Raw genomic sequence first — 27,834 nt, forward strand, 5'->3', positions numbered from 1 at the left:
GATCACTATGACAATTAAAGATAATAGTGTTATGAATCAGGATCATAATAGATGATCATAAAGGCAATACAAATGTTTAGTATCTGAAAATGGCCACAGTATAAGGATCTATGTATAGCTCCAGTCAGCAATTCGCTGCTAGTGCATGGTGCTGATTGATGTGTATGGAGAAAAAAGTGAAAAATGAAAAGTATTTTTAAAAAGTGTTAAATATTTTTTAAATAAATATTTTGATAGGTAACACATTAGATTTTTTTTTTAATTTTACCTGAGTTATTAGCAGTTTAAATAACTAAGGTTTAAAACTGAAAAAATATTTTACATTAGTAATTTTTTTATTTAGCAAAATCTCCACTATTCTCGTTAAAATCATTCTTTTCTCCAAGACCAATGTTTACCAAGGTCTGAATGAAACTTTTTTTTTAACCAGGGGAGATCATTCTCATGTGTAAAGGAGCAGACATGGCTATCATTGATAGAGCTGTGTATGGTGATATACCTGAAACCCAGAAATACATTGATGAATATGCTGTGGTAAACATTTTTTAATATATATATCTCATGTATTTCATAAATAAAATTATTTTATAACCTTACAGAAACTTTATATAGAGCATATATTTTAAAAAATATATTTTATGATTATAATTAAAAATAATTTTTGTGGAATAACTTTTTAAAACAAGATGAAGTAATTTTTGTTATTATTTAGGATGAGATTTTTACATTATAAAATTATGTTAAAAAATTTCATGACTAATTTTTAATGATAAGAAGTATTTTTTCATTGGATGAAATGCTCTGCCCAATAAACTGTAGTTTTTTTAGAAAAGTGAAAAACCCTAAAGAAATAATTGTGTTGTTTACAGCTTGGTTTGAGAACCCTGAGCATCGCAGTGAGAAAGCTGAGCCAACAGGATTACAAGCATTATGACCAGCTCTTGTGTGAGGCCAAAAGGTCACTGGTCAAACGAACTGAAATGGTAAAGTGTTAGAATTCTTTCAATATTGTTGATCTTAAGAAGCACTGATTGCCGATTGTTTTAAAAGACTGTGGTTAAATGGTAGAGCATTCAACTGCTAAACCAAAAGTCTGGAGTTTGGATCCTGGGCGTGAGTCCATATGCCGTCCCTGAGTCTACCCAGCTCTGATGGGTACCTGACTCACGTTAGGGAAAGTAAAGGCAGTTGGGCATAGTGCTGACCACACCATCTCTTTCTATGCTCAGGTCAGTGAAACAGGTGAACATTACCTGCTTCATGGACAGTAAGGCTCAACATGGTATTATACTTTTGCCTTTTGTGTAGCTCTGTATTAGACAGCTAGCCACACTAATGTAATGTGGATGTTTGACCAGCTGTCACAGCTTTACAAATAATGTGAATGTTTGACCAGCTGTACCAATAAAGTGAATGTTTGACCAGAGTTGTATCAATAATGTGAATGTTTGACCAGCTGTACCAATAAAGTGAATGTTTGACCAGAGTTGTATCAATAATGTGAATGTTTGACCAGAGATGTACCAATAATGTGATTGTTTGACCAGAGTTGTACCAATAATGTGAATGTTTGACCAGAGTTGTACCAATAATGTGAATGTTTGACCAGAGTTGTACCAATAATGTGAATGTTTGACCAGAGTTGTACCAATAATGTGAATGTTTGACCAGAGTTGTACCAATAATGTGAATGTTTGACCAGAGTTGTACCAATAATGTGAATGTTTGACCAGAGTTGTACCAATAATGTGAGTGTTTGACCAGAGTTGTACCAATAATGTGAATGTTTGACCAGCTGTTACAGCTGTATCAATATTGTGAATGTTGGACCAGAGATGTACCAATAATGTGAATGTTTGACCAGAGTTGTACAAATAATGTGAATGTTTGACCAGAGTTGTACCAATAATGTGAATGTTTGACCAGAGTTGTACAAATAATGTGAATGTTTGACCAGCTGTACCAATAATGTGAATGTTTGACCAGAGTTGTACAAATAATGTGAATGTTTGACCAGCTGTACCAATAATGTGAATGTTTGACCAGAGCTGTACCAATAATGTGAATGTTTGACTAGAACTGTACCAATAATGTGATTGTTTCACCAGCTCTCAGAACTGTACAATGAGATGGAAGACAAGCTGACATTACTGGGTGCCACAGCTGTTGAAGACAAACTCCAGGCTGATGTTCCACAGACCATTGAGGCATTGAGGCTGGCTGGCATCAAGGTGAGCGATAGGCAGTGTTCAACTCTCATAGGCAGTGTTAAATCTCCAGTTGTAGATTGTGAATATCATTAAACCCCAAAGCTAAAGCTGTTGTGGATGTCATTAATCCCCAAATGTCACAGCTGAAGTTTTTGTGAATGTAATTAATCCCCAAATGTCACCGCTAAAGTTTTTGTGAATGTCATTAAGCCCCAGATGTCATCACTAAAGTTTTTGTGAATGTCATTAAACCCCAAATGTCATGCCTCCCTCAGGTGTGGGTGCTGACTGGTGATAAAGAGGAAACAGCCGTCAACATCAGCCACTCTGCTGGTCACTTCAACACGTCCATGACAGAGCTCAGGCTGACCCAGGTGGCATCAGAGGAGCAGTACGAGGCGCAGATCACGATATTGCTGAACAAGTAGGTTGAGGGTGGAGGCTTAGGTACTCACAACAGGTTGAGGGTGGAAGGCTAGGTACTCACAAAAGGTTGAGGGTGTTAGGGTCAGGTACACTGGTAGGTTGAGGGTGTTAGGGTCAGGTACACTGGTAGGTTGAGGGTGGAAGACTAAGGTACTCACAAAAGGTTGAAGATGGAAGGCTAGGTACTCACAAAATGTTGAGAGTGTTAGGGTCAGGTACACTGGTAATGTAAGCCCTGCTAGGGGGGGGGGGGGATAACTACTATCTACCTTCCTAGGATTATCTAATAAACTGTCTGGTCAGTGCGACCATGGTAAAACCCACAGTGGTTAACCCTAACCTTAGTCTACGCTAAAAATAAAACAAAAAACTTTGACAATTTAATAAAAAAATCAGATTACAAACCAAACACGACAGAAATACGACACAGAAACACTTCAACATGCAGGCCTCGACATTCCCACAGAATGTCCCTCCCTTTCCACACACCACATTCACAAACTAAAAAAAAAACAATACTACGCCCAAGAAATAAGTCCCTAATACAACAATGACACATTCACGACATAAAACAAAGTGGAACCACACGCCAAAACAAAGTTTGCATAAATAATATCAAAATATAAACAAGACAAAGCAACTATAAACCATTTTAAAATCATAATCATATTAGCGCCATAATAGCGGATTACTTAACTAAAAACCACAACATTCCTCACCAGGAACACAAAAAGTGACATTCACCTTTTTGTAATAAAATAATAATTAAATAATTCCCCATCACCTTACAGGGTGTAAGCACACTCATATTTATACATTTTGTGTCTCTCCAGCACCACCTTGTCTGAGCCTGATGTGGAGTACGCTCTGATCATTGATGGGAAAAGTTTGGTGTTTGCCTTCCAGAAAAATGTTGACTGGTTGCGGGAGTTGTGTCTCAAGTGTGTTGCTGTGTTATGCTGTAGGATGTCGCCCCTACAGAAGGCACAGGTGTGTAGTACACACATAACTTTTCTCTCATGAAATCTGTGTCTGACACACATCAACTTCTGACTGTCTTGTGAAATTTGTGACTGACATAGTCATTGGCCTAATTTTTCATATTTCAATGCATCTAATTGTACTAGTTTATGACTAATGGCTTTGTTTTGTACAGTATAGTTTACTTTCTCATATTTTATTGGCAGAAAGTCAAGATAATTAGAAAACATGTTTTCTTACATAGTTCAGATGATGAAAAATATTTTGTTTACAGATAGTTCTATTGATAAAAATATTTTGTTGACAGATAGTTCAGATGATAAAAATATTTTGTTGACAGATAGTTCAGATGATAAAAATATTTTGTTGACAGATTATTCTAATGAAAATATTTTGTTGACAGATGATAAAAATATTTTGTTAACAGGTAGTTCAGATGATAAAAATATTTTGTTGACAGATTATTCTAATGATGAAAATATTTTGTTGACAGATGATAAAAATATTTTGTTGACAGATAGTTCAGATGATAAAAATATTTTGTTGACAGATAGTTCAGATGATAAAAATATTTTGTTGACAGATAGTTCAGATGATAAAAATATTTTGTTGACAGATAGTTCAGATGATAAAAAAATGTAAATCCAGGCCTGTGACGGCAGCTATAGGGGATGGGGCCAACGACGTCAGCATGATACAGGAGGCTGATGTTGGTTTTGGTAAGATTTAAAATACTAGCCTTAATGTTCGGTGCTTCAGTGTTTAGTAATGTTCACTGCTACAATGTTTAGTAATGTTTATAGCTAATTTATAGCTTGTGTATTGTGAGATGTATTGGTAGTAACTCAGTTCAATTATTAGATAAACAAAAAGCTATTAGATGTTTTTACACCCACCAAGTGATATTGGGAGATACATTGTTCAACCTCTAAACAGGATGATTATTAATTTTATTATATATAGATCCTAATCTATTTAATTTCATAAAATTATACTTTTTGTCTACTAGGAATTATGGGTAAAGAAGGGAGGCAAGCGGTGCGTAACAGTGATTACGCTTTTGGTAAATTTAAATTTCTTCGTCGTGCATTACTATTCCATGGTCATCTCTACTACCACAGAATAGCAACACTCGTGCAATATTTTTTCTATAAGGTGAGTTTCTTTTGTTTCATGACTTTATCAATCATTGGTAATTAAGTTTATAATGAATTAGTTGGACAGTTGTTGCAGTTCTTTAATCAATCAGTGGTAATTAACTTAATAATGACCAGGAACGACCGATGTAGTAGATCACCTGCATGTGTAGCCGCTGTGTTAAAGGAATGTGGCCATTGAATGTCCAGCACTGACCACTTTTCTGCCATTTCAATTATTGGCTTATAGACATACACTGCGTATTCTTGTCAGTGAACTAGGCCATATGAAAATTTTGCTGGGTCCACGAAACTAACTAGAATGGCTAACAGCACAGGCACACAGCTCCATAAATGTTGCGGCTATAAAAGTTTAGTTATCTTGTAGACAAAATTGAACCTTTAACTAGAAGATTTTTCTGCAGTGTTACCATTTTTTAGTTACCTACATGTGCAATGGCATACACTATACTTAACATCTAAAATTAAAACAACTATACATAGTTATTACCATATTAAAATTAACAGTTCAATTAAAATTAAAACTTCTATATATAGTGATTAACACATCAAAAATTAATATTTGAATTAAAATTAAAACTGTATAGTGATTAACAGATTAAAAAATTAATATTTGAATATTTTTGTCCCCAGAATGTGGCTTGGATCACAGGCCAATTGTTTTATGCTATTTTTAATGCCTGGTCCGAGCAGGTAAGAATGATTTTGACAGCCCTAGAAAAACTGACACTATAGAAAATGAACTACTAAACATCAACTCTATGAGAATTGATGTTTTAAATCTGACCCTATGAAAACAGACCCTATAAAAACTGACTTTATAAAATTAGACCCTATGAAAATTACCTTATCAAAATTGATGTTATTGAAACTGACCCTATAAAACTTGGCCGTATGCCAATCGACCTTTTAAAATTACACCCTATGAAAATTTATCTTTTAAGTATGAAAAGAATGAGCCACCCCTTATCCTCTGCTGGTTTGTTTGTTCCAGACGTTGTATGATCCCTTCTACCTGGTGTTTTACAACCTGTGCTTCACCTCCCTGCCCATCCTCATTTTTGGCATCTTTGAGCAGCACAAGGCACAGGATGAGCTGCTCAACCGCCCTGCGCTCTACAGGTCTGTGTAACTTTGTCTGTGGCTCTACTTCACCTGCTCAACCACACACACACACACACACACACTATACAGGTCTGTGTAACTTTCTCTGTGGCTCTACTTCACCTGCTCTACCACACACACACTACACAGGTCTGTGTAACTTTCTCTGTGGCTCTATTTAACAAACTTCTCTTACAAACTTAATTGGAAGTGTAATAGACATATTTCTTGTCGGGTGTGTGTGAGACACGTATGATACGTACAGAGACTTGAGTTATTAAATGTTATGTCACAGACATAGTGTAATAGACATAAAGTCCTAGGCATCTGAAAAGAATAATATGACCTCCATGTAAACAGGGAATGTAAGGGCACTGGTAGCAGTACAAAATTACCTTCAAACAACCAAGGAAATAGTTGTATTTGTAAATTTTGAGTCAAGTAGTAAAGCTCGCAGTTTCTAACCAAATCAAGTTCCAAGTTTGGTTCATAACTTACATATGTTGAACACCCCTGGGTGTGACTAGCTTTAATTAGAATTTGACTTAGGTCAGGGATATTTAAGGTGCCACATAGGTTTTTAAGGCTGAATAGGTTACCATATTTGTACATTAAAGTATTTAAAATAAAACAAAGAATTTTTCTCATGAAAAGTGAACAGTTTTCTCATGAAAAGTAAACATTGAGTTTTCTCATAAAAAGTAAACAGTTTTCTCATAAAAAATTAACACTGAGTTTTCTCATGAAAAGTAAACACCGAGTTTTCTCATGTTTGATGTCAACAGGAATGTCACAAGAAATGCCAAGCTGAGCTGGCCTCAGTTCATTAAATGGAATATGTTGGGTAAGTTTCACTCAACTTTTGTTTCATTACTTATCACATCCTGTTTTTTAAACTACATTCTGTTCAAGTAGTGTAATATCTGTATATAGTGCAATGGACTATGGTTTCATTAAATACCACATTCTAGAACATTATAAATCAATACTTTAGTTATAAGCTACTTGTTTAATTATTTATTTTACATTAAATATATTAAAATTTAGCTTTCAATTTTTTTTTTCCTTTTTTTTCCCATTGAACCAAAAAAAGTCATTATTAATCATTTGTTTTATTAATTATCTTTTAAAATACATCTAATCTTCATCATTACTCATTCATTAAAACATCGTACATTCCAGGCTTATGGCACTGTTGTGTGTTCTTTTTTGTGGCCTACTTTCTTCAGTGGAAGGGTGTGCCTGTTTTCAGTGCAGGGGAGGTAAGTCATATGATCAGATCAAGAATCACCTACACAAACCATGTAACATAACCTAGTTGTTAATACATCAATTCCATGACATTTTTAAGCCTCCATTTAAAAGTCTCCTTGACTTTTAGTCCATAATTCAACAGTACAAAAAAAATATCCAGATAAATATATTCTGTGAATTAAATTCTAAAATGTTAACAAAAAAGCCTGATACTGATAGTTAAGAAATGACATCCTTCCTTTAAAAAAACATTTATTTGTTTCAGGCTTTAGGAAACTATGACTTTGGTACATTAATTTATTTTTCATGCGTGGCATCAGTCAATATAAAGGTTTGGAACTCATTTTAATTTCTTAAATTTTCTTTGTTTCCACTAAATCTTAAAATTTAGCCTCAGTATTTGCACCAGTTATTTGATTGTTATTCAGCAGTAAATTAACAATAAATTTTCATAGGCTTAGCTATAATTTGATAAGCTATGTTTATTTTTTTTATTTCAGCTAATGCTATGTTTGATATTTTTATTTCAGCTAATGCTAGAGACTTACCTCTATAACTTATAAGCTTTGTTTGATATTTCTATTTCAGCTAATGCTAGAGACTTAAGTCTATAAGCTATATTTTATATTTATATTTCAGCTAATGCTAGAGACTTAAGTCTATAAGCTATATTCGATATTTCTATTTCAGCTAATGCTAGAGACTTACCTCTATAAGCTATGTTTGATATATCTATTTCAGCTAATGCTAGAGACTTATGTGTATATGCTATATTTGATATATCTATTTCAGCTAATGCTAGAGACTTACTACTGGTGTCTGCCCACGTTCATCTCTTACATCATCACATTTTTGGGCATCATTCTTCTAGTTGCCGTCTACACAAATGTCTTTTGGCCGTGAGTCTTTGGTTAACTGTGTTGATGTTATCTACTAGTTATAGATGATTGGGTCAATACTCCAGCATCAAAATTCATTGTTTAAATGAAGTTTAGTTAATATACTGCTATTTTAAATTGTTATCGAGCAGTCCATGTTTTTCTACTGCTAAAATTAATTGATCTAGAGTAGTCATGACTTTTCTACTGCTAAGTTAAAATTGTTTTAGTGTAGTCCAGATTTTTCTACTGCTAAGTTTGGTTGTCCAAGTATAGTTCAGTTTGAAAATGTTAATGTAATCTAGATACTGCCATGTTTGGTATTTTCAGCATAGTCCATATACCACTTGGTGTATTGTAGTCAAGATTTTCTACTGCTGCTAAATGAACCCTCTGTCTCTCAGGTCATTCATCTCCTCCACCAACGACCTGTACAGAGCCCTGGCCCAGATCTACAGCTGTCCAGTCACCTGGCTGGCCATGTTCCTCATGATTGTCCTGGCCCTGCTGCCAGACTACATCCTGCGAGTGGTCAATGACATCAAGGCCACAAAATCTTCTAACAAAAGTGCCAGACATTTCCACAAACAGAACAGGATTTCCTCTGTAAGTTTTCTATGTCCACTTTGTTCAACTAAAAATGGGGTTTGAACTCCATCTTATGTGACACAACTGACTCTAATTTTTTTTTTAAAGATCTACACTTGTAAAATATAGTCAACAAATCTTTGTTTATCCCTCAACTAATGTGCTAGTTCTTCTCTATGAGTTTAAATGTTGGATTGGAATATTACCATTGGATATTGTGGAGTAGCTCTACACCAATCGTACCTTAAGTTCTAGATGTCTGTTGTTTGATTTACTTTCAATATACACTAGAAACAGAATAGTGTAGCTACAAAACAAAGGCTGTACTTGCTTTATATTTTGTGATACACATTTTTTAGTTAGCTGGTAGTTAACAGCTCTCCACAGTTGGAGGTAGTTAACAGCTCTCCACAGTTGGAGGTAGTTAACAGCTCTCCACAGTTGGAGGTAGTTAACAGCTCTCCACAAATGGAGGTAGTTAACAGCTCTCCACAAATGGAGGTAGTTAACAGCTCTCTACAGTCAGATAGTTAACAGCTCTCCACAGTTGGAGGTAGTTAAGAGCTTTCCACAGTTGAGGCTAGTTAACTCCACATTAGCTGCTTGTGTCACAAGCTACAATTGCTTCTCACACATTATGGCTTATATCAATCATTGATGTAATAAATGTTCACAGCCAGCAAAAATATCCTATTATCATATTACAATAACTAACAAATTGACAAGTTTTTTTAAACTGAAAACTATTTTTGCTTTGTTTACACTAATAATAACATTCTGATAAAAATGTCAGAAAATGTCAATGAAAGTAATTTGAGATAACTTACTTGAAGTAGATAACTTGATGAAATATTAAAAAGTAAATAAATACAAAATTTGCTCCACAATTATTTGTGATTAAAATATATTTTTGAGGCTAAAAGAAAACTAGATTTACTTTTTTGTGACTTATTATTTACAACTGTCATTTCTGCTTCAGGGAAACCAAATCTACTTGCATTTGTTTTTCCTTACTAAAGCATTGGGACTAAAACTGTCCACCAGTTACTTCCCCTAACTGTAATTATTTCCCTTTGTCTGCAGCTGTTAACCATATTCCAGGCGGAGCAACTGAGGTCTGCTTCATCCATTCCTTACAGACACATTCTCACCTGAATTTTTATATTACATTTTTTATAAGAACAAATTCTTCACTGGTAAAAAAAAAGATTTTTTTAAACATTTCACCCTGGCCTTGCGAATGCAATTAGAAGGCTTCTGTCATGTAGTCTCCCGCCGTTTGACTTGTGATGGGCCTCTGAACACCTCCCAGCATAGCTGTAACAAGTAAAACTAGTGGCTGAGTTGTTTCAAAAGTTGCATGCAGACAACAAATCAATCCATTCAAACCTTATCAGTTCAGCTTGCACATGATTTTATTAATCACCTTATCATTTTGTTTTCTTACATCTGTCTCGCATGATCATTTTCTAACATTTATTTTTACCACAGTACAACCAGAAATCATTTTCAAACTTTCACATTAATTTATTTTATGAAGGCAAGTCAGGTAGCTGTATTGATTGCTTGCTCATATGTCGATAACCCACTTTTATTATAACAAGATAACAGTGTTGATTTTAGGAGGAAATGCTGATGTTAGCAATATAGATAGTTAAGCAGGGAGCAGTGAAAGCTAAATAGCATGTTTGTTAGTTTGGGAGTGGTGAAGCGCATGCTAGCAGCATTAGATTTTCTTGCATGTTCTCTCAACATTTTTCTTCATCATTATCATCTCCACATCTTTCACCCAAGTATGTTTTCATCTACTTTAAAAAGTAGCATCTTGTTTTACTTGAAAAAGTGCTAGGAATCTGCATGTTAATAGATTTAATTACAGATTCATCATTGAATGATGGTGGTAAAACTATTTTTGAGCATGATGCTTTTTTAAAAATTTCAATGGTAACATTTATTTAAATAATAAAAGGGGGTTGCTTTAAAAAAATAATGGTGGTATATTTACTTTAATATAATATTTGACTTTTTTATGATTTTAAATTGCTACTTCTATGTGGCCTATTATTTGGTAATTTGCTAATAAAAGAGTTGAAGTGTGGCATCAACAAGTCAATGACTGAGGCATGTAGTTTACATTGGTGGGCTCCCTTACCATGCATGAGATAAATTTGGTCTGTCATTTTGACTGGGTTCTGGCCACCCAACTGTATTAGGCCAACATTACAATGTGGCATGTGTCTCCCATGTGGTTTGGCTGTTTAGTAGCTTGTTAGTAGTTAAAGTGGCTGTTGGTGATGTCTGGTTAATGCAAGCGACATGTGGTGATATCTAATGCCAACTATGTGCGCTGATGTCTGGTTAATTAATGCTAGCCACATGTGGTGATATCTAATGCCAACTATGTGCGCTGATGTCTGGTTAATTAATGCTAGCCACATGTGGTGTCCGTTTAATGATGGCCAAGTGTGGGAATAGTCTTATCTCTGCCACTTTTTCCTACTTGAAGCATGGCTTTCCTTATTAGTTTTGCCTGATATTGAAATGAATGTGTTTCAGTTTGTTAGCCTGTAATATTATACTGCTAAAAATATATTTGTTACCTCATTTAATCTCTTGAACTTAATATTAAGTTTGTAGCGGTTAGAATTATCACATTTGTAATCCATCCATGTAAAAATTAAATCTCCATCATTAGTTCAGAAATATTTTAATGTTAAAATTATTTTATAAGAATCTGAGTTTAGTCAAGGTAAGATAGAGTAGAGTTGCGTCCCATTTGTTTTCACTTGTTTACTAAACTTTGATTAACTAATTGCTAGGAACTATTTAGCTGGCTTTTATAATCAAGTATAAATTTATTTTTTACTTTAGGCAAATGGACAAGCGCAAGTAGGGTCCACTTCTGCAAGAAGGCCACAGGAAGTGGACTTTACTTCCAACCAGACTTACGGCCAAGAGATAGAGGTCTGAATACTGTGTTGTTTTATTTCTTGTATTTACTCTGGTTGTTGTTTTTATATTTCTTATTATTTTTGGTACTTGAACGTTATAGAGAAGCGCAATACAAATCATTTTAAAGTTATTTTTTATTTTTAGATTAGAGCCAGGGTTAAGGTTGTAGCAAAGCCAGTAAAAAATAATTTTGATGTAGGATGTCAGGACAAAGGAGAGATGCCCAATTTTATTTATTAATAACACATATGTACTTAGCATCAGCACAGAGAGTCTAGTTCTGCTAACACATCCCTATTTCTATACATACAAACTTGCTAACAGTTGTCATATTTTATCTTACTCAAGGAAATAACATCTAAAACATTAAACTATGGTCTGGTCAGGTTTTGCTGATCAGCAAGCTATCTTTTTTTTGTTTCTAACACTACTAATTCTTCCAAGTAACCATTCTAACTGTATTTACCTGGCAATAACCATGGTTACTGCAGTAACTTACACCACTGAGTGTAGCTCCAGCAGTTGAAAACCAATTACCTCCCTGTCTAAAAGATTTGGTGTTCCACTCAAGTCATTCAATACCAGAGTCACTCTTTAGGAGGTCTCTGTTTGCTTGATTAATACTTGACAACTCTAGTATAATACTTGACAGCTCAGTGTAATACTTGACAACTCTAGTATAATACTTGACAGCTCCAGTATAATACTTGACAGCACTAGTATAATACTTGACAACTCTAGTATAATACTTGACAACTCTAGTATAATACTTGACAACTCTAGTAAAATACTTGACAACTCTAGTATAATACTTGACAGCTCTAGTAAAATACTTGACAACTCTAGTATAATACTTGACAGCTCTAGTATAATACTTGACAGCTCTAGTAAAATACTTGACAACTCTAGTATAATACTTGACAGCTCTAGTATAATACTTGACAACTCTAGTATAATACTTGACAGCTCTAGTATAATACTTGACAGCTCTAGTATAATACTTGACAGCTCTAGTATAATACTTGACAGCTCTAGTATAATACTTGACAACTCTAGTATAATACTTGACAACTCTAGTATAATACTTGACAACTCTAGTATAATACTTGACAGCTCTAGTATAATACTTGACAGCTCTAGTATAATACTTGACAGCTCTAGTATAATACTTGACAGCTCTAGTATAATACTTGACAACTCTAGTATAATACTTGACAACTCTAGTATAATACTTGACAACTCTAGTATAATACTTGACAACTCTAGTATAATACTTGACAGCTCTAGTATAATACTTGACAACTCTAGTATAATACTTGACAACTCTAGTATAATACTTGACAGCTACAGTATAATACTTGACAACTCTAGTATAATACTTGACAGCTCTAGTATAATACTTGACAACTCTAGTATAATACTTGACAACTCTAGTATAATACTTGACAGCTACAGTATAATACTTGACAACTCTAGTATAATACTTGACAGCTCTTGTATATTACTTGACAACTCTCATATAATTTTTGACAACTCAATAATTCACATCATTCTGTCTAGAAGATACAATAATTCTCAATTTAATACAAAAACTACTCACTAAATTATGCTACTGTCACATTACAACACTGTTATACAAATAACAACACTGTAACAGTATCTAATGATAATATTCTCAACAAGATTGTCACTACCTAATCACAGTAGTTCATATAATAATATCTGATGTAATTTAACCTGTTTTCTTACAGCAACTGTAGGCTATCTTCTAGCTGGATATGGGTCTCATAGCTTTCTGCCTGCTAGTCATTTTCATCAAAATATACTCTTTACATGACAATCTGGAATATTCATCTGACTAATTTGATACAATACTAGTAGCATTTACGACTAATAATTGTCCAAATTAAATTTTTTAAATGTTTAAAAGAATGCTATTTGTAGTATGTTCCTAGAACAAAACTTGACAATATTTTTTAATGCTGAGATTAACAAGTTGAAATTAACAATCTCTAAGAACCTAACTTGACAAAATGTAATAAAGAATACTGGCATGCCAAGAAACTTGACAAAATGTAATGAAGAATACTGGCATGTCCAGAAACTTGACAGAATGTAATGAAGAACTCTGGCATGCCAAGAAACTTGACCAAATGTAATGAAGAATACTGGCATGTCAAGAAACTTGACAATATTTCACTCTCTGGTTCTACACAGCCACTGAAGGGACCCTCAAAACCTGTGTAGTAGTCAGAGATTAGGTTTGTTTATTCTAGATACAAGCCCAGTTGCCTCCCTTGATAGAACTCTTATACTCGTATTTCCATTTTCTAAATACCTTTGCTTCATACATTATTGAAAACTGGTTTGAGAATCTGTAAACTAAAGTTTATAAATACATGCAATAGCTGCATTTAATAAATACACAATTAATATACAAGTAAATGATAATTTTTTTTTAAATATAAAGTTTTAAAAATGTCATTTTAAAGAAACAAATATTAACCCAATCTATTTTAATAGACTAAAGATGGAAATATTGATTAGCAAGGTGATTGGTTGGTTGTTGTTTGATGAAGCAACTAACTTGTGATTGGTTGGTTGTTGTTTGATGAAACAACTAACTTATTTCTGGCCAGGTTTTTCCACAACCTAAAGAAACTTCAAAATGAAATGGAAAACCTCAGAGCTACCCTCATAAAAGTGATGTAGGATTTAAAGAAAATGGCTGGTATTCCTGGCATGTTTCTTTGCTGCAGATTAACAATTAGCATTTAATTAGGTCCTAATTCATTTTTTAAAATTCTGCTTATTTAATGCATGTCCCTTAATATTAAAAACAAATATGTATTTTGGTTAAAGGGTTATTAAAAAAACACAAATGAATTAAAAATAAATTAATGGTAGAATAGAAACAGGGAAGTATAAAGGTTTAGGAATATCAAAGGCTGCTTGTATAAAAATAATAATATGTCACAAGACATTGTACTTAAATGTGAACCACAACTAACATGTCAGTAGTTTGAACTCTAACCTCTTACATTTACATAGTTGAAAGCTGGCTACCCGTTGCTTGTGGCAGTCCTCTTCTGCTTGATGCTCTCCCATTTACTTTGCTTTGCACCTGGAAATGATTATAAGATTTTTATAATATAGATATAGGCCTAATTATTTTTTAAAAATATCTAGTCAAGAAGCAACGACTTTTGTTAAGTGTAATTGTTTAATAAATAGACTGTGAAAACTATATAGCTTAAAATAAATATTATTGATGTATATTTTTAAATAGTCAAAGATACAAGATCTTCTACTAAGTGTAATTTGTAAATTTTTGAAAATATCTAACAGAAAAGAAATGTTATCAACAGGTGTTGTGATAGAAATGATGGACTGAATTTGTTTTGCTGTTTGTATGTGTCTGTATGAGAAGATCCTGACCTTAATTTATGACATCTCTCCTGCTTTGAAATCTGCACTGAACTCCTCCTCCATTTGAGAAAAAATTGCTCTGATCTGAATATCAAGCTTCTTTTATTTAGAAAAAAAAAACAATCTTTAGCTTGTTAATTTGCACATTCCACATTGTAATTATAACTAAAATTTGATATGCTAAATAGGCAATGCAGTATCAAATTTTGATAGCTACAATTTGATTGCATCAAAATCTATTTTTATGCTAAACTCTTACTTAGCAATACATTTTACCTTTATTCCATTGCTAGAATGCCCTGCATCCCTTTTTTTATTACATTTTTGTTATGATTAGTTTTGTGATAATGAAACTTTGCTACATTAGAATTATTATATTTCTAGCTAGGATGTGATTATTTAATTAAAGATATTATTCAGTGGTCATAATGTATAGCATAACCCTAAAAATCTTACATTAGAGTATTGACTGTAATATATATTTTGTCTTTTGTTTTAATTAAACTTGTTTTAATTAAATTTCTTGTATTACTGTTTCAGGATGGTAGAATGTCAATTACTGTAAATGTTTCTACTTTTCTTAAGCTTAACTTTTGTGTTTTAATTTATTCATCAAAATCCTGTTGGCCTACTGATTTAAAAAGTTCATCCTAAAATTATTTATATCCACAGCTACAAAGCTCACCCAACGGATTCAACAAAAAGTTGACCGGATACGTCAACCCCGCCCTGAGCCTCTCCTCGGAAAATTTGTCAGCGCCCGCCCCACCCACCAACACCCATCACACTAGCAATGGACATGCTATAAAAATGAAGGACCCCCATAGAAACAACTCTGCTCCAGTGATCTCTAGAGAAAAAGATTCCGAAACTGTGTTCACCATCAGCCTCCCCACTCAAGATTTGACAGTCAAGCAAGAGGACATCAGTCACAATCTGCCCACACCGGAGCATGTGCCTAGCAACGGGGGTGTGGCTAAGCAGACCACACACTCCCCTAAACATGACAGGACCCACTCCCCTAAACAGTTTAAAAAACCCCAGCCCTCGCCCGCCACCAAGAAGAAGAGCCGAGTGTTGGAGGTTGTGTTAGATGACTCATACCCTGATGTGATCGCCACTAATTATAAAAAAATTGACTCGGATCATTCTGACACAGTTTCTGTCACCAGACTTTCCCCTTCCCAGATCTCTGTTCCAGTCTTGGAGGAAGAAAGTTCCAGTGATAGAAATAAACTCTCAGTACCCCAGGTTTCTGTGTCAGTGCCAGAGGAAGAAACTGAATCCTATAACTATAAACTTTAGACGCCAGATGGGACTATGTTTTATGTTGGCCAGATACATTTTCACCAGGCAGCCTAAGTGTATTTCAGACATGTTCTGGTTTTCAGTTGAAAACTTTCAGAGAACTTTGTAGGCTTGTTGAACTATCATGCTGAAATTCTTTCATGGAAATCTTACATCCAACAAAAGAAAGATTGAAGTTATATGAAGGTGAACAGGTGAAACTACAAACTGCGTATTTTTTACTCACCTCAAGTGGTAAGTTGTAGGATGGATGATTTACACACTTGTAATGGGTTAAACTAAACATTACATTCCTCATACTTTTTTTAAAATGATAAAATGTGATTTTTGTGTAAACCATTTAAATGCACATTTATTCTCTAAATTAAACTAGTACAATGCAAACAAGTTGTAGGTACACTGTGTACAAAGCCTGCATACGGTGTACATATTCCTGGTATTTTTACCTAGTGAGTAGTACAACGAAATATGGACAGGCCTATGCTAAAATGAATTTAATGTAATCTTTGAAAGATGAATGAGCATGTTGTAACATTTTTCTCTGGTTACCGTTGCTTTCCTCAGTACATCACCACATTCCAAATGTGCTTTATTTACAAAGTATATCATCCATATTTTTTTTTTCAGATTTTTTTCCTGTTTAATGCATAATATTTTTTTAAATTTGTACAAAGCATTCTCCATCAATGATAAATGCTCTTATTTATTATGTTTTATTCATATTTTTACAGTGTTTATTTACAACAGCACTGAAAATTTCACAGAGCTTGCAATGATTTATCATTAGGATCACTTTAAAAGGCCAATAATTTCATAACTTAATGCCAGTGTTAAAGAAAAGAAACTTGTCTCCATTTTTATTTAGCTGTGCTAGTTTATTTAATTCCTTTAAGGAACGCTCACAATTTCTAATCCATTTTTATGGATTATTATAGCTAATCTTTTATAAATAATATGGAAGAGATTATAATAATTAATCCTTAAGACCCTTATATGTTTTTTTTAAATTGTATTTATGCTGTGCCTATTAATGATTACACAAAACATTCCAAGTAATTTTCAGTGCAGTGCATATGATGGATATTTTTTAATCTGAGCTGCAGTTGACACAGGCCAAAAGAGGAGTTGTGTGCTGCCATTTTTTAAACATTTAAATACTTTTTTGTACGCTGCCAAATTAAGTTTTTTGTGAACAGCAAAAAATTAAATAGTTTCCATGACCTGCCCTTTACTTTCTTAATGACAATTTTTTTTTATAACTCATCACTTTTCACTACTATTTGATACATCAAGCTGCTTATCTGAGACAATAAAAAAACTATCATCCGTCATAATTGAAACCAATAATAAATGGAACAAACAATTATCTGGCAATAATTTCAAATATCTCAGAAGGCTGTTTAGTATCCAAGTTTTGAAATTTTATTTTTTATATTTCTATTTTGTGACCTCGATGTATTACGGGGAAATCAAAAAAATTTGCAATCAGTTTTTACCCTGATCATTTCTGGGGTGAAAAATCATTTTGCCATCAATTTTTTTTTACAATTGTTATTTGTTGATATTGTAGCGTCACAACTGACAAGGCCTTCATGATGTTTAAAAATGTTGTATGACTATTTATAGTTCTATGACTATTTATTAGGAAATATTGTAAATATAATGCAAAGTTGTATGTCATTGATGTGAAGTTTGTGTCACCCACCTCCTCATCACAGGTTTTACTGTCACAAATTGCTAAATTTTTTACCCTTTTTTGCTGTTCGGCTGCTGTATTCAATTTTTTAGAAATAAGTGGGTAAAAATTACTTGATAAATCATGTCAACATTACCAATCTTATGTAGTTAATAACTCAGTATTTTTTTAATCATAAGTTGAAAGGATTGTCACAGATTTTAAGCTAACTTATGAGCAATGATTACAATGTGACTTCTTCAAGTTTGTGGAAATTCCTTTAAGTCCAAAACTCATGTTTACTCAACGGATGGAAACTAAAATGTTAAGACAACATCCCACTACTTAGATAAAATTATGTTAGCAAAATTTTATTTTGTGATGCCAAAATTTTTTATAGGATTAAATAGAAGCAATACTGCATGAATATTGTATGATATAGTCAACTAAAATGTAGCCGTCTATTTGAAATGTCTTTCTTGTTTTTACAGTCGCTGCACCACACACAGAATCTAAGTTGCTGTTTATCTTCTTGCTCAATTTTTAAATTCTTTTTGAAAATTTTTATTTTTAAAACTGAACATTTGGACAGTGATGCATAATTTTTTTAAATCTGTGTTTCTGAATATTTCTAGAAAGTAAAACCATGCCGCACCACAGATCTCTGTAGCTACTTGTGGTTTGCAGGTTTTTTACTTTTATTTTATGAGAGCTTCTTCTGTGGTATATCACTATTTTCTTAGCTCAAGATAAAGCATGTTTATTTCCAAGTTAATGAAGCAATGCTAAAGCCACAACTTTTGTGGATTTATACGGGCATACATTTTTGTGAACATGTTTGCCTTGAATATGTTTTAAACCAAGCTATTTATACACAAAAGCAGTACAATATTTTATGCAAACGTCAGTGAGCTAAAATTCTATTTAAAAAGCTGTTGCTAAAAATTGTTTGATTTGTATTTAAAAGAACTTCACATAAATCAATAAAACAGACTGTTAAATAACACTTTTTAATTTCATTCAAAATATTCTAATTTGTAAGTCTATCTTAGAATTCCCACTTCTAAAAGAAGCAATAATTTTTAAAGACAAACATTTTAATAAATAATCCATTTTTATACATTTACATTGTACATCCAAGCAATCTTGTTATTTTTTATGTATTGTTGGTTCATTAAAGAGGTGAGAGTTACACAAGTGTTTGTTGGTCATTTGAAACAAAAAAGTCCTTTTCCATTTTCAACAGTTAGTGACATGTTTGTTTATTCCATTGATTTGTAATAATTGTAGTGGGTTCACAGTTTTTAAGTTTTGTTGATGGAAGCAGAAGTACAGATGATGAGGGGAAAAAAAAGCAATTTCGTATACAACAAGTTATGTCCCTTGAAACTATCTGAAAACTTTGCAGAAACAAAAGTAATAAATAGACAATCCCCATGACTTTACATTAGACCATGGATAACAAAGCTCATTTACATTTATACAACAAACCAAATGCTGAATAACTAAATCCAAATGTGCAGACAACATGAGAATTGAGGTACATTTGATTAAGTGACAAAACTTTCCTTTGTTTTAAATACTTTGTGATTTGGACGATTATTCCAGATACTTGCCCCTGAGTAAGAGAAGTATTTGGGATGGATATTGATTTAGTCTTTAAAATGTTTTGGAAAAAAAAAAGATCCCTATAATTCTTATAATACTCATACATTTTTTTTTAAGTACAATACCATACATGACTAAACCAAAGTTTGAGTGAAAGTAAGCGTTCCCATCTCCTCCAAATGTTTCTCCTTCAGCCTCCTGAACTTCTCATCTTGTAGTACCGCAGCATTCTGATTGTCAGCTGCTACAGTCAACTGTAAGGAGTTAGAAAAAGTAAAGCTGTCAAAATCGGCCAGATTTTTTCCAGGCAGTATGCCAGTTAGACAAGCCTGTTTAAGGGGAGACAACACTGGCCTCTCACGCTTGTGCCTAGTGTCAGCAGTTTGACAAGAGAATGGCAGTATGTCATCGTCCACTCCCCTAGCCAGTTTGATTTTTTTGGTCTGTGGACTCGCAACCTGACAGAAAGTCCACTCATCTGCTGATAATTTTCTTCGTTGTGTATTTTCTTTGACGCTGACTGTTAACGAAGCTGGTTCTAAGTTCTCCTTGTCTATGTCCAACTCACAATCAGTAGCAGACGTGAATAGTTTCTCATCTCCACTGGTGTCGTCAGACTCTGTGCTCAGGTTTGGTGTGTTGATGTCACGGGACTGTGTGTATATATCAAGGTTTGGTGTGTTAGTGCTCATGATTGTTGTGTTAATGGTTAGCATGGTGAAGTCGTTAGTTTGTGAGTTCATGTCACTGGACTCCGTGATGTTTATGGATGGTGTATTGATGCTCATGGAGGATGTGTTGAGGTTATTAGTGGATAAGTCAATATTTACTGATTGTGTATTGAGCTTCTTAATTGGTGTGTTGATCTTTTTAATTGGTGTATTGAGCTTCTTAATTGGTGTGTTGATCTTTTTAATTGGTGTGGATGGTGTGTTGCTCTTTTTGGTAGGTGTGTTGATCTTTTCTGTTGGTGGGGTTATGTCTGTGGATGGTGTGTTTATGGATGGTGTGTACAAGTTTTTGGTTGGTGAATGGTGAAGAACATCTGTCCTGATGTCAACAGCCTCAACACACTCTACTGCATCCATTGTCTTGTGTGTAGCTTGACTTCTTGATGGCTTGACATTCTGGACCAACTCCACATTTTTGTCTTCTAAACACAAGATTTAACAATATTAGCCCTAAATCTTTATTTTTACTTAGCATAAAATAACAGGTACAAAAAATTATGGTCCATATTAAATTTAAATTTTGAAAAAGTTTATTTTATTTTACTCCCAAAAGGCATAAAATTATTAAACAATATAATATATCCTTTGTCTAATTTATAGAGGGTTTTTTTAAATTAATTTTTATCCTTTAAAAAATGATAATTTTAAGACTTGATTATTGGTTGTAACTTGACGCTCAAATAATATGTTATAAATGATGTTATACTAGTTAAAGCTTAAAAGAAGAGTGACTGAGCACGACAGACCTGCTGTTGACCTAAAGAAGTCTGTGAGTGAGCTCTGTTTCCTCGCAGTCAACAGCTGAGGTGGGGGCGGGGAATTCTGGGTGAAGAAACCACAACTTAAACCTCCACCAAGCATCATCATTTTTCGTGGGGGGATTTTACTTGAGAGCGGTTTGTTTTGTCTGCCATTTGACACCTTGGCCTTTTGCTGACCCTGAGAAAACAACATGCATATTGACAATAGGAAATGTTATAAATGCTTTCTAATTAAGCTAATTAAAATCTATGGGGTAATGATTGCTGTGATGAACAGGGTTCATCTACAGGAGCCTCTCATTATAGAAATGTATTATCAAACACTCATCCACAGAATGTATGAAACCATACACAAAGTCCTCCAAAGTGACTGCAGCAACTTATAATACTTATCTAATGTATATTAAAATTTTCTACAAATAGTGTTTGTCTGTACAAAGGGATTCACATTAAGCTGTCTTCAACGGAATCAAAAACTTAATTTCATTTACCTAAAGCCACTCCCTTGAGAAATTATGAATATGTTTCTATGTTGATTAATGGCTACCCATCTAAAACAAAAAAAAATGTTTCAACAGTTTTTAAAATCAACCACCCCTATGTAAACATGACATCATGAAAGATAGTTTAGTTACCTTTGGGGGGCAAGCTGTAGATAACCAGATGCCATGATCACTGCTGTCATCCATCAAGTCATCCACTCAGCTGGCTCAACTGTCAAATTTATTCTGACAATTCTATTGTAGTGCAGCCAAAATTCCTAATACAAATAGTTCAAGTTGTTTTACCTACAAGCTTATAATTTAAAAATTAAATGTAGGCCTATAGCCTACATTCTAAAACAATCTGAATCAGAATGTACACCTAAACACTAAGTGCTAAGCTCAAAATCATAAACGCTTATAAATATAGGCCTAATAGATTGTTATTTATTAGGTCTGTTAGAATTTCATTATTAGCATTACAAATTTTGAATTGACTACTCGGAAGAAGATTTTTCTCCTCAACATCTCCACTTAGTCTGCAAAAGATAGCTCTGCGCAGTGACCTATGGCTAGGGTTAGAATTAGGGTTAGAGATAGGATAGAGGTACAACATAAGTAGAACATTCACATCACATTCATTGTCATTGTTTGACATTTGATATTTCGGTCTCCACCCCCCCCCCCCTCTGAACCTATGTCCAAAATTCTAAATGGCAAATGGTGTCCCCAGATGCAGACACCCCAAGTCACTGTTGTACTATAGTAGTTTTTCTCACTAAATCTAGAATTTACGCAATTATCAATTTAAACATGACCACTGAATAATAGACATCCATATTTAATCCATTAGGCACTAACTTTGGAGTTTTTAGTTCGTTTTAAACTAAATTACTTAATTTAATATTTATTGTCAATCACTGCCATGTCCAACACATCTCTCCATGACAACTCTTCTTAAGCTTGAAGCTAAAGAAAACCACAAATCAAGTTCGACTTTTTAAGTGGCCATGCACAAGAGTTCCTCACTAGTGATCACCAAATAGTGGTCACGTGGTTTTTTTTTTTTTTAAATTTGGTTGTCATTTTTTCGGCTGGTCTCATAAAAAAACGGTTGACGATATTTGATTTATTTTTTCATAGACTGATAAAACTAATAATGCTTTAGTATGGAAATCAATTTTGTAATATGGAAATCAATATTTAAAAAGTTCTAGTATTTTTGATGAAACCAACTTTTAAATTTAGCCTTCATTCTCCAACGCAAATTTTAAAATGCTTTTCTGGCAAATATAGCCCTGCCACCTATAGCTTGTTGTTATAACGTGAAAGTCCCGCCATTTAGCGCGTGGTAAACATTTTAAATACTAATTAGTAGAAGGTCTCTGGAATTTGGCCGAAAAATCGTCGGAAGTCAAGCGTCCGGTCCGGGCGCCATATTGTTGTTAGCAACCGACCACGCCTCCAAGTTAGCGAGTAATACTATACTATAGACTGCGTATAGAGTATAAGACAGTGTATAGAAAAATTAGTATAGATAGAGTATAGATTAGCCTATTTAGAAATTAGAATAATACTAGATCTATAAGTTAGTACTTTTCTTTAGTACCAAGTCAAGTAAAGTTATTAGATCTAATCTAGATCTAGATGTCTAGTATTTTACTATTAGGTAGAGAGGCTCACTAACTCGAAAGCGTCCTTGGTTGCTAACCAGAACATGGCTACCACACCTTGGCCTACGATTGGGCAATTTTTTCAGCTTTGTTCGAGAGACCACCTTAACATTAACATTAAAAATAATTATCACGCGAAAAATGGCGTTTTTTTTTGCGTATTTTAAGCTATCTGAAGATGACAAAGCTATTTTTGCCAGAAAAAAAAATTAAAATTTGCTTCCGACAATGTAGGTCAAACGTAAACATGGGTATAGTTTGAGTTGTTTAAAAACTTTAAATAATGGTCTGTTATGTGTCCAAATGGCACTGTTCGGTAGGCTATTATTAGACTGATCGTTTAGTGAAAAAATATTGTAATTATTTTATAACCATTTTAAGAAATCGGCGCCCAAAAAAGGTCACTGAAAGCACGTAATTTTTAATTGTGACGTCATCGCTATTGTGATGGATGCTGTACGGAAGTATGCGCAATAGACGCTAAAAGGGTTGTATATTATTTCAAATGGGCTCACAATTTGGCCTTGATTTCATGCGTAATTAGGCTAATTGAGAATCATTAGTGATCTTTTACCTGGCCATGTGATGATAGGTATCTTACAAGGCTATAAAAGCCCGCGAAACACATCGATCTACCCTTCAGATTGGTATTGGTGAGAGTATTTGATGCATACTTATTATAGCAAGGATAACTAACTTGAAAGCGTCTCTGGTTGCTAACAACACAGTAGCGTAGCGAGGGGGGGGGGGGACACATGTCCCCGGGCGCCGAGCTTAGGGGGCGCCAAAATGGGTTGGAAAAATAAATTGAAAGGTTGAGGGGGGTGCAAATTGAAAGTTTGAGGGGGGTGCAAATCAAAATCTCGAGGGGGGGTGCAAATCAAAATCTCGAGGGGGGGGTGCTAATCGAAAAGTTTGTCCCCGGGCGCCGGGAAGGGTCGCTACGCCTCTGTAACAACAACATGGCGTCCTAAACCGGACGCTTAGTTTCGGACATTTTTCTTGTCTGCCCAAGTGACTTTATAGGAATTCATTTTTAAAATGTTTACCTCGTGAAAAATTGCGTTTTTTTCACATAATGTAAACAAACTATAGTTGGCAGTGCTAAATATGCCAGAGAAACGCTATAAATTGCTTTGGATAATGAAGACCGAAGCTCAAAAAGTGGTGCCGACAAACATTCGTAGATCTTTTTAAATATTAGCAACTACGATGTAGATCGGAAACCGAAAGTACATCAATATTAGATTTAACAGTCTGTGTAAAAATAAATCGAATATTACATGCGCTATTTTTTTTTAAAATTCTCCAAAACGGTCACCACCAGAAGTAAAAATTCCATAACCCACGTGACCGCTATTTGGCGGCAGACGTTCGCCTAGGTGGCTCTATCGACTCTTTACTACGTTTGTGTTGGCGAGCGTTAATTGAATATTTTCCAATTTTGATTTTTACATTGCTGGACAAATTAATTAAGTATTTCGATCTGAACACGGGAAGATAGGAATTAGTTGGTATTTCTGTAAAAGCCCGTAAACCCGTGATCTCGTGGTGAAACGCGATCTCGAAAAAGTCTAAGTGCTAAATTATTTACTTGATTTTATTATTACTAATTACTACTAGATCGAATTATAGTTAATATTATTTTCATTTGCTTTCATTTTTATATAATTGATTATTATGATTTAGATCCAGAAGGGCTAGGCTAATAAATTATAATAATCATATTAGAGGACAGCCTGCATAAACAAAAGTTTGCATTCTTAGATCTAGATCTAGTTGACACAGTACAGGGACTTGCGCACACGCTCGCGTGACGAAAGAACGCAAGCGGGCTCGTGACGAATTTGCATAATTTTTCACTCACAAGTGATCAACGTTAATGTGATAGGCGTAGCCTAACAATCTTTAAATAGATCTATCTAGATCTACACACCAGCTCTAGATACAAATTTAAGTATTAAAACTCCACATGGATCTAGATCTAGCTTCGGACGGGCGATGTTTCTCTCGTTGACAAAACAACGCGAGCGAGCCGTCACTACGCACAGCCTATGAGTGGCGAGGTTTGGAATGCATTTCTCGCTCACATGTGATGAAATTTAATGCAACGACAGTTTTAAAAATAAAAACAGATATTTTATTATGCCTATATACTTTTTTTTAATATTTAAAACTCAGCCTAGACAAAGCTTCCATGCTGGATAAGGGAGGAGGGTTAGATTCCGCCGTTAACTCAATCTAGATCTATGTATTATTATGCATAATTGTCCTAATTAAACATTCCTATTTACACTGATTAATCAAGACTGAATAAAACGTGAAAATGAATACCTTTAAAAAGTTTAGATCTATATATTTTTAAACATTTATACGTGATTATTTTTGGTTCATTCATTTGGCGTTTGCTAAAAATATAGTAAATAGATTACATAACCAAGTTACGAGTATCCTTTCGATTTCGTTTTATTACAGCATACCTCCACTTCCCCCTCCCCACACATGATCCTTACGAACCTCCTAGGTAGTTTTCAGGTCAACTTTAGGAATCAGATCTCAGACTGGTTGTCATGGAAAAATCTTTCACAGCTAAGCTGTATGGCACCAATAATTAAAATCATGTATTTTAGTTCATAATGAGCTAAAATCATCAAATGTAGTGCCTAGTTAGTTAGAAAAATATCTCTAGCTTTTATTGGTATTGGTTAAAAAAATAAAAAATTAAAATTAAGATTTAGTGAGCCTCGCTACTATTAGGGCCCTAGTTTTAAGTTTAAGTTTAGTATTGGCCTTCTTTATTTAATAGTTAGTTTAGTTAGTAGGGCCTACTTAGAAATCTAAATCTAGACTAGATTCTAGAATAGATCGAGATTTTAATCTAATACATTCTAAAAAAAAACGTAGATTTATTACTTCAGTTTTCTAAAATAAAATTAAAAAGAGTAGAAAGTCTTGATCAAGGATTAATTTTAAAACTAGTCTAGTCGAGTCAACATGAAACTTTTCTTCTTGCCGCTAAATTAGGGGAAGTCACTCTGAACTAAACAAGGGTGGTTCCCATTAGCTGTATATGTTGACACATTTTCGCATTTTAACTATTGCATTATTTTTACACCACGCAGTTATATTCTGCTTCTTTTTTTCTTTCTCGTTATTCTTAAACACGTTCATATAATTTAATTTAATGTACTGATATCGATACAATTTTTTTTAAATCCTAAATCTCAATTTCATCGTTTGTTTTTTCTGCCTGTTCGTCCGCCTGTAAATCGAAATAGCTCTAGATCTAGTATAGTGTAGTAGTGTATAGTATAGAATCTAGATCGTAAATCCAGTGAGTGTAACTAAATTAAAAGGTAGATCCAGCTGCGTTGAGGTTTATTCAAATAGTAATATAATGGGTAGTTGTCTTTATTTTCTGAAGATATCAACACCACCCATTTTATTTTATTACTCAGTTTCGATAGAATCTATAGATTTTCATTGTGTGCTTTTACATTCGAATAAATCTTACAGTTTTATAACCTTTTTATTACTATTAATATACTAGATCTAAATAAAAGGCCCACTTTAAAATGCCACACTTTATGTAAATAGTAAATAATATGCTGCCGCTTTAAGGACAACCAAAATAATACAGAGTTTTGAACAAGCCTAGAAGAGTTACGGGGAATGGCTATTTAATTTTTAAACAAACAAGTTCCTTGATATTATTGATAAATGATATTAGCCTTAGTATTACAAAACTACGATTAAAAATTAGTTGCTTGAAATTGTTATTATGAAAAATTAATACTAAATGAGGACTTATAAAAACAAATTTTATTATTTCAGAAATTTTGAATGTGGCAGGTTAAAAGAAATTGTACTTTTTCCTGAAATAGATTTATCCCCAATGACCACTAAACATCATTGTTCTCTAAAGAAAAGAGCTTCCAGTTGACTTGTGTTTGCAAATTTTAGAGTATGGTTTTATTCATGACCAGCTTTATGTTGCTATTGCTCTAGCATGCTTAAGACATCAGAACTAGGATTCTTGAAGGAAAGGATATAGAACAACAGGTAGGGGAATCTGAAGCTGTCATTTATACAGAGATATATAATTTCTAATTAATAATCCTAATGGTTAAGGTTGTTCATATTCAAAAATTGTAGGATTTTTTTTCTTTTGTGCATGTTGTCTAACAGGCTAGTTGCAAGTATGTATAAAACAAAATTTATACATGGTCAAAACAAGAAATAACAAGAAGAAATATATATGTAATCAAATTGTTTATTATTTGAAATAAAAGAAAGAGGAAGAACAATTTTTTTAATAATGCACCAACTCAGTCGGTATAAAAAATTTTATGTTGCAATATCATAAGATATTTTTTATTGAGAGAAATACATTGAGGCTGTTAACCATATTGCTTTTTATTTGTGGCATCTAATTCTCTAGCAACTAAATAAAATCTCTTACTTTTAAACAATGTATGCTTTTTTTAATATAATGAACATTAACAATCTAAGGCACTGAATGATATTACTTTATACTGTAACAAATTTTATACTTGACATAAGAAACTGAAAGGACAGACTAACAATGACATGATGCGTATGGTATTAAATAAACAG

The 27,834-nt window shown here is 33.6% G+C and overlaps 2 protein-coding genes across 2 annotated transcripts in view; one reads left to right on the forward strand and one right to left on the reverse strand.

The window, feature by feature from the left end:
- The window catches only part of LOC131952607 (phospholipid-transporting ATPase IF), a 30,293-nt gene extending 11,140 nt beyond the window's left edge, over window positions 1-19,153 (forward strand). The window contains exons 16-31 of the mRNA XM_059315356.1: window positions 431-534; window positions 870-983; window positions 2,109-2,231; window positions 2,486-2,634; window positions 3,470-3,626; window positions 4,234-4,336; window positions 4,627-4,772; window positions 5,408-5,467; window positions 5,769-5,896; window positions 6,664-6,722; window positions 7,061-7,140; window positions 7,398-7,463; window positions 7,925-8,031; window positions 8,415-8,616; window positions 11,470-11,562; window positions 15,652-19,153. Of these exons, the coding sequence (XP_059171339.1) occupies window positions 431-534; window positions 870-983; window positions 2,109-2,231; window positions 2,486-2,634; window positions 3,470-3,626; window positions 4,234-4,336; window positions 4,627-4,772; window positions 5,408-5,467; window positions 5,769-5,896; window positions 6,664-6,722; window positions 7,061-7,140; window positions 7,398-7,463; window positions 7,925-8,031; window positions 8,415-8,616; window positions 11,470-11,562; window positions 15,652-16,284 (2,324 nt within the window). The 3' untranslated portion in view covers window positions 16,285-19,153. The remainder of the gene's footprint in view (window positions 1-430; window positions 535-869; window positions 984-2,108; window positions 2,232-2,485; window positions 2,635-3,469; window positions 3,627-4,233; window positions 4,337-4,626; window positions 4,773-5,407; window positions 5,468-5,768; window positions 5,897-6,663; window positions 6,723-7,060; window positions 7,141-7,397; window positions 7,464-7,924; window positions 8,032-8,414; window positions 8,617-11,469; window positions 11,563-15,651) is intronic.
- Window positions 19,154-19,704: 551 nt separating this feature from the next.
- LOC131952617 (mucin-2-like) lies at window positions 19,705-26,216 on the reverse strand. Its single transcript, XM_059315366.1, has 4 exons — window positions 26,131-26,216; window positions 21,698-21,822; window positions 21,048-21,240; window positions 19,705-20,723 (listed from the first exon to the last, which is right to left on the reverse strand). Exons 2-4 carry the CDS (start codon window positions 21,749-21,751, stop codon window positions 19,705-19,707), a joined length of 1,266 nt encoding a protein of 421 aa, XP_059171349.1. The 5' UTR covers window positions 21,752-21,822; window positions 26,131-26,216.
- Between the last annotated feature and the right edge of the window lie 1,618 nt (window positions 26,217-27,834).

The sequence above is a fragment of the Physella acuta genome, unplaced genomic scaffold (assembly GCF_028476545.2).
Source record: "Physella acuta isolate Inbredline_101_S28 unplaced genomic scaffold, ASM2847654v3 ptg000072l, whole genome shotgun sequence".
Taxonomy (NCBI): domain Eukaryota; kingdom Metazoa; phylum Mollusca; class Gastropoda; family Physidae; genus Physella; species Physella acuta.